Source organism: Sphaeramia orbicularis, chromosome 24 (genome assembly GCF_902148855.1).
Source record: "Sphaeramia orbicularis chromosome 24, fSphaOr1.1, whole genome shotgun sequence".
NCBI lineage: Eukaryota > Metazoa > Chordata > Actinopteri > Kurtiformes > Apogonidae > Sphaeramia > Sphaeramia orbicularis.
The window spans coordinates 2,873,162-2,896,724 of record NC_043979.1 but is presented as its reverse complement, the minus strand read 5'-3'; the positions used below and the strand labels follow the sequence as shown (position 1 = coordinate 2,896,724).

Below are 23,563 nucleotides of genomic sequence, written 5' to 3'. Positions count from 1 at the left end.
TGAAGAACATTTCTATTTTAAATTATTCAAAATGAGTTTATTTGAATAGATAAGTAATTATTTTTTGTTGATGAAAGGTTCATTTATTAATTAATGACCAAGTTATTCATTTGTCTTATCAGTGAAAGAGAGCACTTTTCAGTTTATATTTTACACACAAAATGTACTTTAAAAAATATTCTATTTTTAAAAAAATATGTTGCAGTGAAATATATGTTGTTTGTTTACAAAGGTTTGAAAATATAAACAGACACCTTTGGGAAAGGAAAAAAAATTGCCAAATTTTTTTCGATCAAAAATGCTGAAGTGAAAGTTGGTGGTACTTGGATAAATCAGGGGGTACTCCACTGTAAAAAGTTGGAGAACCACTGATCTAACCTGAAGAAAAAAAAAAAAAGAAAAACACCCAGAAGTGACCCCATGACCCCAGGGCAGGCCTTTGCCCTTCCCCTAGGGGGCCCGCCCCACTGTTTGAGAAACACTGGCATACAAGAAGAAAAAATTTAATTTTTAAAAATTTTTTATTTATTCATTTATTTTATTATCATCATCATGTTTCATGTTCAAAACATTCATTATGGGGCACATTCTTTTACAGATAAGAATAGAAAGGAGTGAAGAAGAAGAAAAAGAAGGAGGAAGGAGAAGAGGAAGAAGAGGCAGGACTTGTACAAAATCTCAGCCAATCAGCGCACATAACCGGAAGTTGCGTCACAAGGCGGGACCTTAAACAGAAAGTCAACAATGGCGTCTGTAACCTCTAGCAGACCGTTCCACCTGATCATTTTCGGTGCGTCTGGGTTTACCGGCCAGTTTGTCGTGCAGGAGGTCGCCCGCTGTGCCGCAGAGAGTCCCGGTGGTAGTCCTCTGAAGTGGGCCGTAGCCGGAAGAAGCAGGCAGCGTCTGGAGGAGGTGTTAAAACATGCGGCGGAGAGGCTGTGTATGTGTCCGCCTACAGCTGAGTGTGTGTGTGTGTGTGTGTGTGTGTGTGTGTGTGTGTGTGTGTCCGCCTACAGCTGAGTGTGTGTGTGTGTGTGTGTCCGCCTACAGCTGAGTGTGTGTGTGTGTGTGTCCGCCTACAGCTGAGTGTGTGTGTGTGTCCGCCTACAGCTGAGTGTGTGTGTGTGTGTCCGCCTACAGCTGAGTGTGTGTGTGTGTCCACCTACAGCTGAGTGTGTGTGTGTGTGTGTGTGTATGTGTCCGCCTACAGCTGAGTGTGTGTGTGTGTATGTGTCCGCCTACAGCTGAGTGTGTGTGTGTGTGTGTGTCCGCCTACAGCTGAGTGTGTGTGTGTGTGTGTGTCCGCCTACAGCTGAATGTGTGTGTGTCCGCCACAGCTGATGTGTGTGTGTGTGTGTCCACCTACAGCTGAGTGTGTGTGTGTGTGTGTATGTGTCCGCCTACAGCTGATGTGGTGTGTGTGTGTATGTTCCGCCTACAGCTGAGTGTGTGTGTGTGTGTGTGTCCGCCTACAGCTGATGTGTGTGTGTCCGCCTACAGCTGAGTGTGTTGTGTGTGTGTCCGCCTACAGCTGAGTGTGTGTGTGTGTGTCCGCCTACAGCTGAGTGTGTGTGTGTGTGTGTGTGTGTGTGTCCGCCTACAGCTGAGTGTGTGTGTGTCGGCCTACAGCTGAGTGTGTGTGTGTCGGCCTACAGCTGAGTGTGTGTGTGTGTCTGCCTACAGCTGAGTGTGTGTGTATCCTACAGCTGAGTGTGTGTCTGCCTACAGCTGAGTGTGTGTCCTACAGCTGAGTGTGTGTGTATCCTACAGCTGAGTGTGTGTGTATCCTACAGCTGAGTGTGTGTCCTACAGCTGAGTGTGTGTCCTACAGCTGAGTGTGTGTCTGCCTACAGCTGAGTGTGTGTCCTACAGCTGAGTGTGTGTCCTACAGCTGAGTGTGTGTCCTACAGCTGAGTGTGTGTCTGCCTACAGTTCAGTGTGTGTCACAGCCCAGGGCCTGTGCTTGACCTGCCAGGCAGCTGTGTGTGCTGTGTGTGTTCAGAGGCTGATTATGTAGACACTAGTGAACATGTGAAGTGGACTTGTGCATGTGAACAGCTAACTCTGCTTGTTTCAGGAACTCTTGAGCTCACAGTTAAACTCAGCTGTCACTGAACAACCAGAGTCAGACTGAACATGTGTTCTCAGTCTTATGGCCTGTTCCTCTGAACCAGAACTGTAAAGTATTACAAACTTCCAGTGACAACAACATAATGAAGTTGTCCCAACACTGCTTTAGACTACTCATTGTATTTAAGACTTTACGTATCAATACACACACAGTACTGGGCAGAAATCTTAGGTAAACTTTAGCTTTGTTGTTTTTGCAGTGTTCTAATGGGTGTGTGTCTGCATTTCTAACAATTAGAATATAGTCTATATACATAACACTTTTCTGTTTCCTCATACTCAGAGGGCGTACACTGGATCCATTATTCATTAGGTTGTTGTGCTGAATTCTACTCCCTGCTGAAAACTGCACTGCGCAGCAGCTGCTGAAAACTGCTCCCCCTTCCTAAGTCAGCCATGAAGAGGACAATGTGCACCAGATTCACCCTGTCACACCAGAATAGCTCCAAGTGTGAGCTGTAAAGTCAGTTCACTCCTTTGGCTTCGCAAGCTTATTCTGATGGGAGGGATGCGGTTTTCTGCAGTATCTGTTTTTATTACCTCTGCCAAGGAGGTTATGTTTTTGCCAGGGTTTGTTTGTTTGTCTGTCTGTTTGTCTGTCCGTTAGTGTGCAACATAACTCAAAAAGTTATGGACAGATTTTGATGAAATTTTCAGGGTTTGTTGGAAATGGGATAAGGAAGAAATTATTAAATTTTGGTGGTGATCGGGGGTGGGGGGGCCCATGGGGGGGGGGGGCGCAGACCAGAAAATTTCATCAAAATCTGTCCATAACTTTTTGAGTTATGTTGCACACTAACGGACAGACAAACAGACAGACAGACAAACAAACCCTGGCAAAAACATAACCTCCTTGGCGTGGGGGGGCCCACTGGGGGGGCCACTGATCAGCCTTGGCGGAGGTCTGCGCTCTCCGAGTGCTTCTAGTTGTTATATATTTTGTGTGTTGTGTATCTAAGATTTAACTTTAGAAAGTTTTAAATACCTTACAGTTTGCACATTCTTTAATACTAACATAACTGCAATATCTTACAATATTATTAATTACTTAATTGCTACACAGCTATGACGGTGTTAAGAGGTTGAATAATTCACAATTTATTTCATACTCTCCAGTCAGAAAGCAGAAAAAGTAATCAGCCAATGTGAGCAGGGAGCATTTCTCAGTAAGCTGTGACAGGGTGAATTTGGTGCACATGTCCTCTTCATGGCTGACGTAGGAGGGGGAGCAGTTTTCAGCAGGGAGTAGAATTCAGCACAACAGTTGGAACCTACATGTGTAGCCACAGCTGCTGTGACAGAAGCGAGGCTGCCAATCCTCCGACCACCACCAAACATTCACACACCAGTGTGAGAAGCACTGGAGGCAAGGATATATGTGACTAGGACAGAGCGGGATTCAAACCGCCAACCCTCTGGTTACACTAGTCTACAAGGAAAATGCTTCCAGAATAAAAGTAATGAAATTTTACCACATGAGAGTCACTGATAAAGAAAAATCAAGTCAAAAATGCTGGTTGGCTGAACTTTCCAAGATACAGCCTTGGGTCAAAATGTGAAATTCAAGAATTAACGAGAGAATGGGTTTGACTCAAAAGGAATATTTGTCTCAGAGCTACAAGATCTACTTCAAAACACTGTCTGCACATTAGAATACATTCACTTTACAGGTTCTATTTAGTGGAAGATTTATAAAACTATTATATAAATGTACATAAACCAATATATATGTGTAATAACACTTAATCATATACCTTGAAAACATCAGCAAACCGGCACTGTTGTCATTTATTTTCCAATTAATCTTATTAAAATACGTGTCATTTAGCACATTTAATCTCTGAAGCAAATCATTTCTAAAAAATTGTAGACCAGTGTTATTGGACGACCTGCTCTACCTCCTGAGCCACAGTTTTTCGGCTGTCGTAGGTCGACTGACTGGATGTTTTCTTAAATAATCTTGTGTTATATTACACACCTTTGGGATGTCCCACAGGCATGACCACACATGTGCATTTCTAAGTCTTTGAGGTGATATATGTACAACAGGAATATACAGTAAATATGTAAATAGTATTAAAAACAAAAATGCATTTCAGAAAAAATCTGAATATTGTAGAAGCTGCATGGGATGATCTGGACTGGGAAAAGGATAAAAGACCATGAAAGTCTTTGGGACATTCTGAAGGTGTGTAATATAACACCAGATTATTTAAGACATGCAGACAGTTAACACGAGAGATGAATATTAACTGAATCTATACTGAGGTTACACTAAATACTGACTTTACCTACACAAACTAGTTCTAATTTTGTGTGTGTGATTCAATACTGTGCACATATTTCCTGCATATTTCTTGTTAGAAAAAAAGACATGCTTATTAAAACCCTGCAAAAACAACAAAACTAAAGGTTTCCTCAGACTTAAGCACAGTTCTGTACATGTACATGAGTTTTGGTAAATGACATGTATACTGTTGTACCATTAATGGCTGCATGTTACTTCTGCTCTTGTTTTGGTCAGCCATGCCTGAACTGACCACAGACATTGACATCATTGTTGCTGATGTGTCTATTGAGGAATCATTATCCATCATGTGTCAGCAAGGCCTGGTGATTCTCAACTGTGTGGGACCAGTAAGTGTTTGACCCTGGCTTTTAAAGATCCAACACGGAGCATAACACTGGTGTAGCTGCATTGGTTTAATAATCGGCCACGTTTCATACTGATGTTTTTATGAAGATTTATTTTAACTCGACATCAGACAAACTCCAACGTAAAAATCTGAAAAAAAACGTAACAACAATAGTGCCATAAACCGAATGCAGAGTCACGTTTTTTCTTCAAACACAAAGTCCGTAACTGCTCTTGTCATGACTCTTTTTTTTTTTTAAATTCACTTTTTATTGACATTCTGTATCAATGTTGACAAAGATATTCATTTTAAATGTCATCAACATTATGTTAATCTGAATGTCCCATTTTTTAACAATGAAACAAACGAAAAGAACATAAACAAGTAGGGAGTGAATTGCAGTTATTGTGTTTGCTATATCTAATCTTCTATTCAAAAATAAAAGTATCAAAGTCCGGTCTGCGTGGCATGATGTATTCCATCCATTTCTTCCACCACGTAACAAACAAGTCTTTCTTATAGTTCACCTCTGCAGTAAGTCTCTCCATCTTATATATGTCCACTGTAATGTCCATCCACATGCTCAGTGTTGGGCTTTCCAATGAAAGCCATTTTCTTGTGATGGCTTTTTTGGCTGCTATTAGCAGGATATTAAATAAATATTTGTCTCTCTTTGGCCATCCTTCTGGTATAAGTCCAAAAAATAAAGATTTACATTCAAAGGATAAGTGGCTCCCAATAATTTCTTGTGTTTCCTTATGTATTTCCTTCCAGAAATTTTCGTTAACAGAACAATTCCAGAAGAGATGACAATGATTTGCATTTGGTCATGACTCTTTTATCACCTTTACGTAACAAACTCTTAAATAAAATGGAAATTCTTTTTTAAAGGTACATGAGGCAATATCTCATTTTAAAGCACAAACTAGAAGTCATTTCTAAACAAAATAAAATCATAAATTTAACACTTAATACTCTGTTAACACATAACACTGTACTCTCTAATGACCACACAGTCTCTCAGACAGTTACAACTGGACTTTGCAAATGATCTGCTTCAGAGGTAAAACAGGGTTTCTGCAGGTCATTAAAAAGCATTAAAAGTCATTAAATAGATTTAGTGAAAATTAAGTCCTTAAATGGCATTAAAAAACATTAAATTTGATGTCCAGAGGCATTAAAAAATTAAATACACTTGATGGAATAAAAGCATTGTTATTCATGATTTATTTTGATTATATAAACATTTAATAATTTTGATTGGAAGTATAGTGTGATGATTGACAGGTGGAACCCTTTAATTGTCTATTGTTTATGGCTGATGAACAAAGTCACACCACCAGATGCTTGGATTGCAACGTGCTGTGAGCGTGTTCATGCTGTGACGAAACAGCGGAGGGAATATTAGCAAATGTGGGAAAAATGGGAAAATGCAAGTTTCAGCAGAAGTGATTGGAGGAGGAACTATTCAGAACCTGGTGAAAGCCTGTGGACGGTAAACCCACATAAAACTATATACAAAACTGTATCTGCAGTTGGACATAGGCATTAAATATGTTTAAAGTGGCATTAAAAAGGACATTAAATTAGATTTGCTGATACCTGCAGAAACCCTGAAAAATGTGTAAAATCCTACATACTTTCAGAAAATAAATTGGAAAACCAAAGACAAATGTGTTGGTTAAAATACATGGGTACTGATGATATGATGATTATTACATATACAGGGTGGGGAAGCAAAATGTACAATGAACATTTAGTTGTTTTTTCTCAGCAGGCACTACGTCAATTGTTTTGAAACCAAACATATACTGATGTCATAATCATACCTAACACTATTATCCATACCTTTTCAGAAACTTTTGCCCATATGAGTAATCAGGAAAGCAAACGTCAAAGAGTGTGTGATTTGCTGAATGCACTCGTCACACCAAAGGAGATTTCAAAAATAGTTGGAGTGTCCATAAAGACTGTTTATAATGGAAAGAAGAGAATGACTATGAGCAAAACTGTTACCAGAAAGTCTGGAAGATACTATTAAAGAAGAATGGGAGAAGTTGTCACCCCAATATTTGAGGAACACTTGCGTAAGTTTCAGGAAGCGTGTGAAGGCAGTTATTGAGAAAGAAGGAGGACACATAGAATAAAAACATTTTCTATTATGGACATTTTCTTGTGGCAAATAAATTCTCATGACTTTCAATAAACTAATTGGTCATACACTGTCTTTCAATCCCTGCCTCAAAATATTGTACATTTTGCTTCCCCACCCTGTATATTTCCAAATATTTAAAGTGAATGCATTCCAGTATACAGACAGTGTTTTGAAGGAGAACTGGTAGCTCATCTCTTTTGAGTAAAACCCAATTCATACGTAACATTCAAAGAATTCAATTCTTAACCAAATATTGTATCTTAAAAACTACAGCCAACACCCAAATTTGCTGAAGTTTCACTATTTTGGAAACATTTTACTCAAAGACCAGTGGAATCAATTCAGCAGCATTTCTGTTTCTAATTAAATGTTCCTAATTGTTTTCTCTCTCAGTACAGATTTTATGGAGAGCCAGTGGTCAAGGCTTGTGTAGAAAATGGAGCTCACTACATTGACATTTGTGGAGAGCCTCAGGTAGGATGTACTTACTGGCACAATTCAACGTTTGGGGAAATGTGCTTTTTTTTTTTTTATTACCAAAAGCTATTATATATATATATATATATATATATATATATATATATATATATATATATATATATATATATATATATATATATATATATATGCAACTGCTACCAGAAGCTTGTTACATGAACTTATTACATAGAAATGGGGAAAATGTGAACAAAGCATGTGTCAAACTGTTTTGCACTGCTTATTATTGCATGCACTCAATGACATCGCTCTTAAATATTCTACAAAATAAGTTGTTATTGTGCATGAAATGTCTGAGTATGCATATATTTAGATAGAATTTGTCCTTGTTCATGTGCTGTTTATGGATGTCTTTATGTGTGTGTGTGTGTGTGTGTGTGTGTGTGTGTGTGTGTGTGTGTGTGTGTCCATCCTCCTCAGTTCTTAGAGCGTATGCAGCTGGAGTACCACACCAAGGCCTTGGACAGAGGAGTGTATGTGATTGGCAGCTGTGGCTTTGACTCCATACCTGCAGACCTGGGTATTCTGTACACAAACCGGCAATTCAGAGGTAGGAAAGGACAGCAGAGAGGCTGAATATAGAGATTCACCTGCCTTTGCAACTTATTTATTTATTTATTTGGGACAGTGCATGTTAATGAACATCTACAACAACTGCATCTGTAAATATGCCAGATTATAGCAGCAGTGCTCATTTCCATCTGTAGTCCCTAGGTAGGTGACAGGAAAGACAGGTGACAAAAAGGCAAAACATCATAAAAACACACAGAACAACACAGTGAGGACGATCTACTGATGGTCACAGGCTTAGTTTTCCTTCATCCAATGTTTAAGTTGTGATTTGAAGGAGGCATATAATAATAAATTTTATTTGTAATGCACTTTACATTTTTGTCTAAAAATCTCAAAGTGCTACAGGCAATAAATAACAGAGAATAAAAATAGAAAATAAGTAAGCCAGATAAAACAGTTTAGAAATAAAAACAACAATTAAGAATGAAGACAGTTAAATAAATATTAACCCGAGGTACTTGAACTCTTTGACTAAATCAAGTTTCACCCCTTCAAGAAAGATGTTAGACTGTTTCAGTTCAGTTGGCTTTTTGGTGAACTCCATGTAGACTGTCTTCTTTGTATTCAGCTGTAAACAGGATTCCTTGACCCAGTTCTGCACATGGGTCATGGTTTATAAGACCTTTAACTGTAGACTGGTACACAAGATGTACTCATGATACATGGATACATTCTCTGTCTTTCCACTACCTCTGTTACTGTCTTTAAATTATTTGTGGTGGGTCAAAGAAAAGCAACTGTCAAGTTTAGAGGAAGAATGTTATGTTTTCATGTGGTGTTTTCTACTGGTTGTGCTTAGACCACCGGTGTCAAACATGTGGTCCAGGGGCCAAAACCGGCTCGACAAAGGGTCCAATCCGGCCTGTGGGATGAATTTGTGAAATATAAAAATGACACTGAAGATGTTAACAGTCAAGGATGTTCAAATCATTTTAGGTCAACTCAATCTAAAGTGGGTCAGAACGGTAAAATACTATTATAATAACGCATAAATAATGAAAACTGCACATTTTTCTTTGTTTTAGTTTAAAAAAAAAAGTAAAATTACACCATGTTTACATTTACAGACTAGCCTTTTACAAAAAATGTGAATAACCAGCGCAAACATGAAGAACCTGAAGTCTCTTAAGAGTAGTGTGCCTAATTTTACCAACATTCTGAATTCTGAATATTACTGAATGTTTTGTGTATTTGGAGATTCACTGTGATCTGTAAGTTGTGATGCACATGTATAAATGATAAATGGAAGTGCAATATTGTTAAAATTGCACTTATTTTTTTAAAAAAGAGTTTTCGGGTTCATATTTACCTCCGCCAAGGAGGTTCTGTTTTTGCCAGGGTTTGTTTGTCTGTCTGTTTGTCTGTCCGTTAGTGTGCAACATAACTCAAAAAGTTATGGACAGATTTTGATGAAATTTTCAGGGTTTGTTGGAAATGGGATAAGGAAGAAATGATTAAATTTTGGTGGTGATCGGGGGTGGGGGGGCCCATTTCCAACAAACCCTGAAAATTTCATCAAAATCTGTCCATAACTTTTTGAGTTATGTTGCACACTAACGGACAGACAAACAGACAGACAAACAAACAAACAAACCCTGGCAAAAACATAACCTCCTTGGCGTGGGGGGGGGCCCACGGGGGGGGGCCACTGATCAGCCTTGGCGGAGGTCTGCGCTCTCCGAGTGCTTCTAGTTGTTCATATTATGTTCAAATACGGTTCGTAGATACAATCACAGGGTTCCTACACAAGTATGGAAAGTATGGAATTTGATTTTTATAAATTTCCAGGTCTGGAAAAGTATGGAAAATGGAAACAGATGTATGTGTAAAAATATTCCTGTTTCCAGACTGTTCCCACTGTTCTATTTTCTAAAACCTAAAATTATGAATATTTAAAAAACCAAATGGATCATCTGTTTTTTAAGGCCCTTGCTAGTGCAGCTAAAATGTTTGTATCAGAGCACATACAGTTGGCTACGCGTCCCAGAAAACATTTGGGCAGATTGAGAAGTTGAATGCCCCGCCTTCTGCTCTTATCCTCCTCCAACCCATTTTAAGCCCCGCCCAGGTGTCGTCAAGTTCCACTATTGCTTTGACGGACAGGTGACGTCCACATACTGTTGGTGAGTGAGCTGTTCAACATGCCTTGTATGATCGCTGTTGGAAGTGAGAATGGGTCGATGGAAATTCTCTGACGACTGCCTCATAAATCCAAATATAAAGAGTGGTTGGAATTTTTTACCAAGACATCTGGAAATTAGGGTCTGGAAAAAGTATGGAATTTAGAAATTTCAAATGTGTAGGAACCCTGTAATCAATTTAATTACAGATTGGACTTTTTTTCACTCAAAAACATAGAGAAAACTTTGGAGTTGATGTAATTTATAAGTCCTTATCCTATTATTTGTATTATTTTAGTGGTCCGGCCCAGTTTCTATCACATTAGGCTGCATGTGGCCCCTGAACTAACATGAGTTTGACACCCCTGCCTTAGACATTTCAATACCGTGTGCACATTTTATATGTTTTGTCATTGTATCCTGCACCAACCACGACAAATCAGGTTTTTGTTTTTAAAGCAGAAGAATGAAAGTGGACTGAGCCGGGCTGTCACTGATACAGAGCCAACGCTAAATATGACCTGAAACATATAGTAATGAATAATACTGTGAAATATATTGGGAATCGCCCAACCATTCATTTTTTCACTGAGGATTATGATTTGTCATGTTCAATGTTTTTTAACCTTGCAGTTTTCTCAAGGGTTTTATTTAGTTCTTTATATGTACTCTTACTACTGCCTTTGTGCACATTAAACAAGACTGTGCTTTTAAATAGAAATAGATTCTATTCTATTGGATTCTAAGAAAGTGTACAGACCGACCGTGGGAGACTACTTTTAGAGTACAACTAAATTTTCTAAATATATGTCTGTTAGCTTAGATTTAAAAAAAAATCTTTTGTATAAAATGTTTGGTCTGTTAAGGTCTGTTAATGGTCTGTAAGGGAATATTAAATGTAACCTGGACAGTGGTCTCTTATCTTCTGAAATGGAACATGTGCTTCATCTGTGTCATTTGTTTTTTTTCCAGGAACCCTGACAGCAGTGGAGAGCTTCTTGAATATTTCAAGTGGACCTAAGGTACACAGAACAATAACAAATGTACACACAGGTACACACAAGGAAAGGCTTACGGTAGATAACCATGACGTTTTTATCCCATCCCTATGCAGAACAGGAATTTATTTATTAAAAAGCTCCCTTTGGGCCTTATGTCTGCACATGTGTGTTTTATATGACTGTATACAAGTAGTTAAGGAATAAGAAAGGGTTCTGCTGTTCAGAGCAGAAAGTGTTTTTTTAATTCAGTACAGTGATAGAATTTGTTCCTTCTGTGAAATTCAGGTTTTGCTGGCAAGCAAAATAAAAATATAATTTTGGTAGAAAAAAAAAAATTGTTCTCTTTACACACAAAACACGTACCGAAACCGTGGCCCAAAAACCAAGGTACGGACCGAACCGTGGGATACCTGTACTGTTGGACCTGTAGTCATTATCCAGGCAGAGACTAGTCCAATGGGCTCTCCTTTAATTTGTCACTTGTCTGTTATTCAGAGCTTTATATAAGGATTCATCGTCTTTAGAGGCATGGCTAACATTGTCATTAGTAAGGGAAGATTTATAGTTTTTTATTACAAAAGGAGGTTTTCCCTTCCACTGTCACCAAGTGTTTAGTCCTGGAGGATTCTGTTGGTGTCTGTAAATTGGCTTTAGAGTCTGCTGTAGATGTAAAGTGTCATGAGATAACTTTTGTTATGATGTGGCACTATATAAATACAATTTGACTGATTGATTGAAACAAAAGTCTTACAACCTGACTCCCACTAAATTCTAAAAAGGAGCATCAGTGTTCCAAAAGTCAATACTTCTGTGACACAGAGAGATCATTTACAGGAAGATTAAGGGACATTTAAAGAAAATATACAAAGAGTAATCCACTCTCGTGAGACTGGACTGTGTTAAGATGAAGCCATTTTTAATGTCCTGTCACAGGTGCATGGGCTTCTTCTTTGACATAAATTAATACATCTGTTAAATTTATCAGACAGAAAGTAGCTGCCTCTGTTTTGCTAAATCTATGTCATTTGTCTCTGGGAATTCTTGATAGCATGGCTTTCCTTCATAGTGATAGAACTCAGGGGTCCTTTCAACCCTCACAGGGGGCGTCCGGCCATGACGCCACTTGGCAGTCGGCCGTTTACGGCTTTGCCGACAGCAGATCCCTTCGACAGCTGAGGAAGAAGTTTGGCCACAAGCCGCTGCCTGTGGTGGGAGCCAAAGTCCACAAGAGGTAAGACTATAAATGAGCAATTACTGTCTGGCAAACAGACTTTATTTGAAGAACAACATTTATTGGCCTGTGGGGCTTGGCAGTGATAAGTAAAGGGAAGAGGAAGATGTTTCCTCAGTGCACATCAGTAAGTTGAGAAAATGGACTTTTCCTGCTGAAACTGGTGTGTCATTGCTCTTGGGCTCCATTTCAATAGTATTATTGTTAAAGTGTTTCTGTGTAGTGTTGATGTTCCAAACACTCAACAACAGGCAGAAGTCATCTACAATCCAATGTTGTGTCTCTCAGGGTTATTATCATTAACGAAAACTAATGAAATGACGAAAACTAGAATTGAAAAAACATTTTCATTAACTGAAATAAAGAAAAACTATAATTAAAAGAAAAGATGATAACTAACTGACACTGTATTGTGTGTTTGCAAAACTAACTAAAATGCATAAAATTCTGGATAAAATTCCCTTCGTTACATTTTTTTCATGAGACGAAACGAAGGGAAGTCTTTGTCCCTGTGACACTATTACACATGTCCTTCTGACACTATTACACATGATTGTTTTGCACAAAACCCCAGCTTCAACTGTGCGTCAGGCTAAATCATTTCAGTTCATATCTTTACCATCCCATACATCGGTGTCTTTGAACCTGAGAGCTCTTTATTCTTTAACACTATAATGATAATTTTAGGTCATTTAAAAAACATATATTTTGAAAGTACAACTGCTACATCATCAACAACATCTGAAATGGAATTTGTATATGTTTGTTAAAATAAGATAATACCCAGTAGGTCCTGACTAGAGTAGTTTCAGGGTCATGAAATATAAATGATGCAGCAGGTGAGACTGAGAGTTCAGTTACTGCACCAAAATGTATTTGCCAGGATAGCAGCAGTTTACAGACTGTCGCTGTCTGGCAGCCTGACTTACATTCAGTGCAGTGAACTGTTGGAATGTGGCTTTGCAGGCATGGATTTAAATTGACCATTGCAATCACTGACTGAACTGAACTGACCCTGAAGACTATTGTACTGATTCCAAAACCCCAACGATGTATTTAGTGAGTCTAGACTGCTGTTGGTTTCCCTTTGTGATCTCTATGTGTGTGTCTTTCCAGGGGTTTTGTGTTTTTCAGTAAGGAGATTGAACAGTACGTCATCCCATTTATGGGCTCTGACCCGTCGGTCGTCAAGAGAACCCAGCGTTTCCTTTATGAGGAGGAACACCACTCACCAGTAAGATTACAGTAACATACAGAATGCATAATATACAGTATCTGACAAAAGTGAGGACACCCCTCTGCAAATACCATCTGAACCAAAGATGATGCACTAGAAATCCAAACAGTTTGGTAAAGACAAGCAGACTAAGGACATGGATGACTGGAACCATGTCCTGTGGTCTGATGAGACCAAAATAAACTTACTGGGTTCAGATGGTGTTAAATGTGTGTGACAGCAACCAGGTAGGAGTAGAATGACAAGTGTGTCTTGGCTACAGACCCACTTTTGGGTCGCAACCCACCAGTTGAGAGTCACTGCTCTAAAGTATATGGACCATGTCCACCAAAGGGGTGAAAATACGGATGTTTTACTGCAAACTGTGCTGCTACATACAGTATATAGGGCCAAAGTAATTTACATCCATGCAAAAGTTATTTGCATAAATGTAAATCCTGAAATGTTCATAGATTAAGTGCAAAATCACCCCAAGTCTGTATAGAAATATGCAAATGAGCTTTGTGGCAAAAACTGTCTAAAATACAAAAGACCAGTGCAAACTGCTGTGCAGTTTGACCGGTGGAAATCCTCCTGAAAACTGGTGTTAACTCTGCACAAACTGACATCTGACTCACTGTCACTGTGTGTCACTCTGTCTCCAAATTTTCTGTGTGAGCTTGAATTATATTAAATTCATGTTTAGCAAGTGGTTCCAGGCTCAACAAACCCCGCCCCTCACATATACTGTAGTTTATTTTGGCATTGATCCAGCTGATGTCATCATGTCTATGTGTGTGCTGATGTCTTATCAATTGCCTCTATATATCTGCCAAGTTTAAATTAAATTGAAACAAAATTTATGTTTTTGTAGACATGTGAAATTTTGTCCATTATAAATAAATGGGGAAAAAAAGATGCAAAGAATTCATAAAAAATGTGAACTTTGACCTACTTTTCCCAAAATCTAATGACATCTATTGTGGGTCACTGGCAATCTGTAAACCAATTTAGTATGAATTCAACCAGTAGTTTTACTGCTAAAGTGTAAACAAACAAACCAAACCAAAAACAATACCCCTTGCCTCCCCTTTGGGGGGGGGGGGGGGGTAATAATGTCAAACATGAAACCATATGTCAGTGTGAAATTTTCATGATATGCACCTTCATATCACAAAATCATGAGTGAAAAGGTGGAGAAAACGGAGCAGATTGTAGGTGAAAATTCTGCAATTTGCTGTGCACTAAACAGGCCTAGTTCATTATCTGACGGACCAACAGGACATGACTGCCACTAATCTGTTGTCCAAACTGACGCTAATATTGTCCTTGGTTTTTAACCCTGGGATATGATCATCTATGTAATAAGTAATGCACAGACCCTGTTGGAGGCAGTAAATATTGCATGTCTCACTTTGCCTGAGCATGTCTCAGGTGGACAAAGACTAAGAACCTTTCAGTCCTACCCATGTCCTTCTGGGAACACAGTTTGATATGCATTAAATGACACCAAACTCTTTAATGTCCAACCTTCAGAACACATATGGCTTATCTTGGCTGCATGACGGCCACTGTGGAAAGCAAAAAAAAAAAAACAAAAAACAGAGAAAAGTTTTTTCCATCTGTTACCTGTAACTAGGTCAGCCATTCCAGCAGCTGTCACTGTTTTGATCACAGCCAGAGATGCAGGCCTTAATGAAGCTTTCTCATTATGTTGTTTAGACCACCATCTACCAGCGCAGTGGAAATATGATGAGTCATCTGTAGTGATTCATCACTTTCTCCCTTGCTCTTCATTACTCCCTTTGACATCTCATCTGGTCCTGCCTCCATTCTCCCTCCTTCCAACTATTCCATCCCTCATTCATCAGTCTCCCCTTCTCTCTTCCCTATAGCCTCATATACTCATTCATCCTCCTCACCTCCTCTACCACCTGCCTCCTTTTTTCCTCCTATATTTTCCTCTTCTTCCCTCTCTACTCACCCTTCATCTCTCATGGTTAATGTGCTCAGCTGTGTTTCTGTTTCCACCACAGGTCCAGTACAGTGCCTATGTCGGCGTCGGTGGCATCTTCTCACTGGTCAAACTCTTCTGTGGTGGCCTTCTTTTCTGGTTTATGGTCAAATTCAGCCTGGGTAGGAGGCTCCTCACCACGGTAACCACATCAGTCACACACCATCGTCATTATGTAACATCTACCTTTTTTGCTGTATTCATGTTTTGCAGCATTACTCATAGCGGAGAGCTGGTGATGTGGTAAACTGAGATGGACAATGTTTAGGCACACTCACGTTTTCCTGAGAGAGAGAGAGAGAGAGAGAGAGAGAGAGAGAGAGAGAGAGAGAGAGAGAGAGAGAGAGAGAGAGAGAGAGAGAGAGATGCGGAAAAAGTTCTTAGACCATCAAAAGTCATCAAAAACAATGGTTATGCAATCCAGTACTAACTCTTGTGTGTGTCATGTGACTAAAATGGACAGAAAAGAAAACATGTTGTGTTTGTCAGTACAATGACATAGATATTGATGTAAGAACTGAAGTGATTTTGGTTTTTATCAAGAAAACATGTTAAATGGACAGATATCAGCTGTGAAATTAAACTACTATGAGCTATTTGTGTTGTTCTCATTATCTTTGTCCAAAGAAATGTACCTTTAGTTGGACCAGGCGTTAAAATGAACAAGAAATTGAAGAAAACAAGGGTGGTCTAATAATTTTTTCCACGACTATAGATAGATTGATAGATTGATTATATCTTTGATCACTTATCTTGAGTTTGATTGCAGAGATCCAGATTTAGTCACTTCGGTATGTGTATATTTGAAGTTAGGTAGGAAATTCATCCTGTTCCCCATCAGACACAACACTCTGACACTGAGTAATAATATTTATTTCATTACAATGACACCTTTCAGCACTTCTGTCAGGAACAACGTCTCTGTCTCTGTAAACAAAATGGTGGATCATGTGGTTCTACCTCTGGAACTCCTCTGGAGGTAGGAACAGAGCCCTGCTAAAGGTGGAATCAGGATTCAGGAATGCTATGGAAAAGGAACACCTCTGGTTCTAACCAAGGTGGGATGTTTGGATGACGTATTGCGTGTGCGACCCCTGTGCCAGGGGGATCTAAAAATGAGCGTGGGCCGTGTACAGTAAACAAACATGTCAACGCCAACAGACAATGTGGAACTGGGGACATGCCCAGATCCACCAGCTGTTGGCACTTTGGGAGGACGATTCTATTCATGCTAACATTTGTGGAACGGTGGAGAGGTTAGCTATGCTCGGGGTATTTCCGAAGTGCAAGTTATACGTCACACTATCCGCTGCATCACCGCCCCTTTGATTGGTGAACGCAGGTTCACTGTGTGAAAGTCCAGCCTTTCTCACCTCTGTTTGGCTCTTCCGTGGAAATCAGTCAGTGGTAGAAAAAAGGTGGAATCACCATCTGACCTTTTCTCCAGGATCTCTGTGTAAAGTGTCTCTTGTGTTGGATATATGAGGCAGAAAGTGAACATTTAGTCATCGAAGGTGATGTGTTGGAAACAGTAAAATGAACATCATAAGGAGCTGAGTAACTTTGACCAGGGTCATATTGTAACGGTGATGACTGGGTCAGAACATCTCCACAACTGCAGGTCTTGTTGGGTGTTCCTGGTCTGCAGTGGTTAGTACGGACCAAAAATGGACTAAAGGACATCCCAGTCTCAGAACCATTTAGCATCTGTGGAATGTTCTGGAATCCCTCCCATTTCACACCTTCCAGGACCAGTGTTGGGAATAACGGTGTTAAAAATAATGGCGTTACTAACACCGTTGTTTTTCAGTAACGGCTAATCTAATTCATTACTATTTCAAACGTTACAACGCCATTACTGTTACCATTACCGGCAGTGAAATGTGGTGCGTTACTGTGCACTGATATCCAACAGCTGTTATCTGTCCTGGCTCGCTCAGCCAGGCACGAGACATGTGACATTCGCGGACGACTCGAGTCTTTTGAACGGCTCTTTTAAGTGAACGATAAGAACCGATTTGTTGCGAGCCGTTCGTTTACGAGCTGTTCTTCTATTCAGATCCCCCACACTGCCTTCATGCTTCACCTGTGTGTCCATGAGTCTGAGCTGTCCACACTGCCTTCACCTGAACGACTAATGACATCTCCCAGTTTGAGTTGTCCCAGCACACCCCAGTCACTTGAACACAGCTACGTTTGCAGCTAATTTAGGGGAGGAGTTATCAGAGACAGTCCGACTGACTGGACTGGAGACATTTACTGCTGGATCAGAGAGGAGCGACTGGAAAAACTGGAGATGTGGGATTAACTGGAGGAGCATCTGCTTCTATAAATGCAGATATGCACTTATGTGGTAGAAAAGCCGGGCCCTGGTGGACCCTAGCCGGGCCCTGTGGACCCCAGCCGGGCCCTGGTGGACCCCAGCCTCACCACAGTTATGGTCTTCAGTACCTGTCTGCTGTTGTACCCTATGCCACGGGCTGTGAAACACGCTCAAAAATCAGTTTCCTTTTACATATTTGAAGGTTTTTCACAAAAGTAACGCAATAATTACTTTCCCTGGTAACTAATTACATTTATGAGGGAGTAATTCTGTTACTAATTCAGTTACTTTTTGGGAAAACTCATTAGTAACTATAACTAATTACTTTTTTCAAGTAATTTGCCCAACACTGTTCAGGACTTACAGGGATCTGCTGCAAATGTCTTGGTCCAGATACCACAGCACCCCTTCAGAGGTCTGCTGGAGTCCAGGCCTCAGGTCACAGCTGGTTTTCAGGCTTTTTGGCGTCAGGCTTTAACCATTTTCTAGTGATAGTCTTTTTACTCACTGCCAACAGCATTAACAACAGTTTTTTTAATCTTTCAGAGTCCAGTTATCACATGAAATATATCTTAAATACAGGGCTTCACACTTACAAGGAATTTTTTCATTAAAAATGTCATTTAAATGTTCACAAAGCTGCTCCCAGGATAATTTTATACATTTTTGTGTTTTCTGTATCATTTTTTCAGGGGGGATGACATGGGTCTATTAGTTGATCATCTAATTCTTACTTTTGTTTCTTATTTTTAATGTAATATCTGTGTGTAAATATCCATGTCCAGTGTCCTCCTTCAGTTAAATAAAGACGTGGTTAGTATGTTAAATATCATAATCTCTTAGATTGTAAGAACACGCCTGTTGTTCTGATCAGTTGTGACATGTGACGTTCATGTGTAAGTTATATTTGCGTTTGTGTCTCCCTGTAGTTTCCATCATTTTTCTCCTTTGGCATGTTCACCAAGGCTGGTCCAAGCATGAAGCAGGTAACAAACACTGACTGAACTGACTGACTGTGTTTGTCAGAATTAGGCTGCACTACATGTATCATGATAATAAATAAGACATCTAAACGTAATGCATTTTTTAGGTAATAGTGACAGTATTAGGGAAATGTTCCATGTGCAGTGGGAGTCAATGAAAAGTGTACTTATTCTAGTGTGGTCAGTCAGTGGGGTCTGCACTGGCTTTAACTATAGCATCTATCACATTCAACAGTAGCTCTCATGAGAAAAGTCCTGAAATGTACATATTAAATTTAACTAAGTCACTGGATTAAAAAAAATCCAAAATCAATGCAGAGAGAAGTTAAGTCCAAACCATCTCTGAGGTGTTTTGGAAACAAAGATAGCAATTTAACCCAAACTAACCAATGCAATGACATTTATCCCATAATATAAAACTATGTTCTGACATTAGTCATTTTTGTTTTGTTAGAAAAGAAACACCTGGATTCAGCGGGTCCACAGACTTTTGTCCATATGGTGGATGAGTTAGACAGTTATGATATGAGGATAACCACATGTACATGACAGACAGCAGTTTATGGTTTAAGAAACACTCATTTGACCTGTACTAATTTGGACACTGGTTATATTTCTGTTTATAACTGACCCCCCAGTAAAGTGGGTACATTTTTTACTTTTTGCCTTAGTAGTGGTATTTCTAACAGACATCATGATATAACATAGACGATCAATTTATAATATGCAGTGTGTTAAGTTTCACAGAACTGCTATAGTGTTATATCATTATTTCAGGCCATGGATCATAGTGTCGTTCGCATCCATAGTTCTGATAGTTGTTAAATACTGTATAATGGCTTATTCATTCACAGTCACTTCATCTTTAAAGAAGCTGTATAGAGACAAACATCCATTTACTTTAGAGTGTCAGGTTAAAAATAACACTGGGTTACAAAAAAATGTTTTTTGCAAGTTGTCTAGGTTTTTTCAACTGAATTCGGACCATTTTGCACCGCTAAATCCAAAAATGACATCTGTTTTTCTCAATCAGGTCAGGTTTTTTTGCTAATTTGATTTTGAAAAATTTGATCTTCTCACAAAATATAATAATTTATACCAAAATAAGATTGGTAAGTACACTTTATGAAACTTGTGACTTGATTCCTGTTAGGTACAATGGTGTATTCACCGCAGATGTAGCAGAATACATCAGGCTTATTTTTGCAAGATCTTCTAGTCGAAGCCATTTCATTCACCTGTAATATTAAAAAAAAACATTAATCACAAATTGGCAAAAGTAAAATCTTCAGAACTCGTTTATTGCAAGAAATATGAAAGAATTTTGTATCATATGATGTGAAAATGCCCATAAATGTAAGCAAAAATGTTAAAAAGCCAATATGTAGCATAGTTCAGAAAGTTGACCTGATTGAGCAAAATTAGTGTGATTTTTGGATTCAGCACACCAAAATTATCCTTAATCAGCTCAAAAAACTTAAACAATAAATTTGTTGTTGACCAGTGTTATTTGTGTTTGTCAGACACAGGGAAAATATGCAACTCCACACAGAAAAAGTAACCACCATGTACTTGTAATTACAAAGAAGGAAAAAGTCCTACATTTCTTAGATTTCTGTATCTTTATTACATATGTGTTTTGTGCTACTTTTTACCTCATATTCAATATTCAAAGGTTGTACTTTAAAGAATCAGGTTTCCCTGTAGAATGAAAATCTTCCTTTGCCGTCCACGCTGAATGCCAAGAAAATTAAATATGTAAAAAAAATAGAAATGGAATAATTTAACAAGGAAATTAAAACAAACAAAACAAAGTGGCATTTCAAGCCCGAGCGCCCCCCAGCTGGGGGCCTCGTGGGCTTCTAGTTGTCTCATAGTGTGAAACTCTCTAATTTTGTTTTCCTTGACTTCATCAGTCAGCCTATATTGTGTAGTTTAGAGCTGCAGCTGGATCATTCCAAAGGGATAATTATACTGAAAGTGATTTTTTTGGCGAACCAGAAACTTTTTCATTTGCGCTGTGTTATCTTCATTTCCTTTTAACCAGTTACATGTATACTGATATTTACACATCTGAACCAGTCTCACAAGTGTTCCCTTTATTATGAAACCGCTTATTATAGGTATGCAATTTTCCTAAAGGCCTAAAAAATAGGTCTGTTTTTAAAGAGTTAAGACTGACATGTAAAAGAGAATGACCATAAAAATATAAAAAATATAAACTGTTACTAAGAGAAAAATATATATTTACATAAATAGGCAACATCTGAGTAATTGTGCAAACTGTCAGGGCTAAATGGTATATAACATGTGCAAAACTGCCTGAGATAAATAAGAGAGACTGTCAGAGATGAACAGTATGATATATGTATTTACAGGGTTTCTGTGGGCCATTAAAAAGCATTAAAAGTCATTAAATAGATTTTGTGAAAATTAAGGCCTTAAAACTACATTTGAAACTGTATCTGCAGTTGGACATGGGAATTAAATTTGTTTAAAGTGGCACTAAAAAGCATTAAATTAGATATGCTGATACCTGCAGAAACCCTGATATATTTATATATGTCCTTCTCCAAACTGTCCTATTCCTACTCATGTGCCTGCTTTGTTTACAGAACATACTATGCATTACAGTCATATTTCACAACACAGTCTACACTTTAATCTGAACTACATATGTCTGCTGCTAATTCACCCTTTTTGGAAACTGTTTATGAACATACAACTAAAACAAATAACGAACACTGAGGCTTAGATGTAGTAGTAGCATGAGTTTGACGTTGAACATAATATATATGTGAGAGTAAATGTATGTACATGTATGTACACACACCAGTTAGATAAAGGCCTGTGTTTGACAACTGTGTGTGATTCACTCAGTCTGACTGTGTTCTGTAGGAAATGTCATTCAGTTCTATAGTTCAGACTGTATAATACAGTCCATAAATGCTGCTGGAATAGACAGTTGTCTCTTCATTTTTTTTATGACTTGAACTTTATTTAGTTTTTCTTTTTTAAAATAAAAAAAGGGAAAATAATAATAATAAAAACAGGCCATACATGATATACATTTCCACACCTACAGCCACTTATCAATGCAAGTACACTGAAGACAGGTGGACAAGACAAGACATAAAATAATAAAGACGATGCCAACAGTGCACATATACATGGTTTCAGCAGTTATTACTTATCACTAAGTCCTGTTCAAATTCTTGAGCTGGAAATGTTTTTAGACAGTTGTCTCTCTATGATTATTCCACTTTGGTCCAGTTCAAATTTAACTCCTTTTACCGTTCAAACACTAGACATAAATGGTGTGTGTGCAGTAGACCCCCTCCCCTCCTCCAATACAACAGACAGGAGAGCTCCAGGGTGCAAAAATTTGCACACAAGCACCACCCACAGAGATAACCCTAACCCATAAACCTAACCCTAACCCACAGAGATAAACCTAACCCTAACCCACAGAGATAAACCTAACCCTAACCCACAGAGATAAACCTAACCCTAACCCACAGGGAGAAACCTAACCCTAACCCATAAACCTAACCCTAACCCACAGAGAGAAACACCACATCCCAAAAAGAATGAAGACAAACAAATAGAAAATGGGTCGACTTGTAGCACGACCAGAGTACAGCTCAGTAGGGAACAGTACACACTACGATGGCACGGCAGAGGAACAGAGTTCCTGCACATGTCCTGTACATGTCCTGTAAATGTCCTGCACATGTCCTGTACATGTCCTGTAAATGTCCTGCACATGTCCTGCATATGTCCTGTACATGTCCTGCACATGTCCTACACATGTCCTGTACATGTCCTGCACATGTCCTACACATGTCCTGCACATGTCCTGTACATGTCCTACACATGTCCTGCACATGTCCTGCACATGTCCTGCACATGTCCTACACATGTCCTGCACATGTCCTGTACATGTCCTACACATGTCCTGTACATGTCCTGCACATGTCCTACACATGTCCTGTACATGTCCTACACATGTCCTGTACATGTCCTGCACATGTCCTACACATGTCCTGCACATGTCCTACACATGTCCTGTACATGTCCTGTACATATCCTGCACATGTCCTGCACATGTCCTACACATGTCCTGTACATGTCCTGTACATGTCCTGTACATGTCCTACACATGTCCTACACATGTCCTGTACATGTCCTACACATGTCCTACACATGTCCTGTACATGTCCTGTACATGTCCTGCACATGTCCTACACATGTCCTGCACATGTCCTACACATGTCCTACACATGTCCTGTACATGTCCTGTACATGTCCTACACATGTCCTACACCATGCAACACACAGCTGGTGTATTTTCCTCTTCTCCTAATCATATCCTCAGGCCATCACCAAACTAAATAATGCACTATAAACATAAGGCCTGTGCAATAATCTGGGACTGTTTTATGCATGAATGTCTGATTTTACGATCACTGCATATTTTCAGACACTACCTGTTGGTTTTGCATGGATGTGTCTAGTGTGGGTGTGGAGGATGAATGGAATAATTTATTTTGTAGTTTTTATTTTAGTATTTAGTATTTATTTACCTTGTGCTTTAAAATTTCATTATTTATTTGCAATGACAACAAAAGGAATCTCTCTCTCTCTTCTCTCTCTGCCTCTCTCTCTTTCTCTCTCTCTCTC

At 39.0% G+C, this 23,563-nt stretch overlaps 1 protein-coding gene across 2 annotated transcripts; it reads left to right on the top strand.

The window, feature by feature from the left end:
- Nucleotides 1-730: 730 nt before the first annotated feature.
- LOC115415199 (saccharopine dehydrogenase-like oxidoreductase) lies at nt 731-19,057 on the top strand. Of its 2 annotated transcripts, none has more exons than XM_030128700.1 (9): nt 731-940; nt 4,655-4,767; nt 7,315-7,395; nt 7,840-7,969; nt 11,085-11,134; nt 12,214-12,344; nt 13,461-13,578; nt 15,597-15,716; nt 18,827-19,057. In XM_030128700.1, exons 1-9 carry the CDS (start codon nt 745-747, stop codon nt 18,899-18,901), a joined length of 1,014 nt encoding a protein of 337 aa, XP_029984560.1. In that variant the 5' UTR covers nt 731-744; the 3' UTR covers nt 18,902-19,057. The 2 variants fall into 2 exon arrangements, with proteins under 2 accessions (XP_029984560.1, XP_029984561.1); XM_030128701.1 differs by having other exon boundaries at nt 851-912; nt 18,827-19,050.
- Nucleotides 19,058-23,563: the final 4,506 nt, after the last annotated feature.

Excerpts from the sequence above, each read along its gene's own strand:
- LOC115415199 (XM_030128700.1), top strand. The coding sequence starts at position 745 with ATGGCGTCTGTAACCTCTAGCAGACCGTTCCACCTGATCATTTTCGGT. Across the intron at positions 941-4,654 it reads ACATGCGGCGGAGAGGCTGT|CCATGCCTGAACTGACCACA; the intron begins GTATGTGTCCGC and ends TGTTTTGGTCAG. Across the intron at positions 11,135-12,213 it reads ATATTTCAAGTGGACCTAAG|GGGGCGTCCGGCCATGACGC; the intron begins GTACACAGAACA and ends CAACCCTCACAG.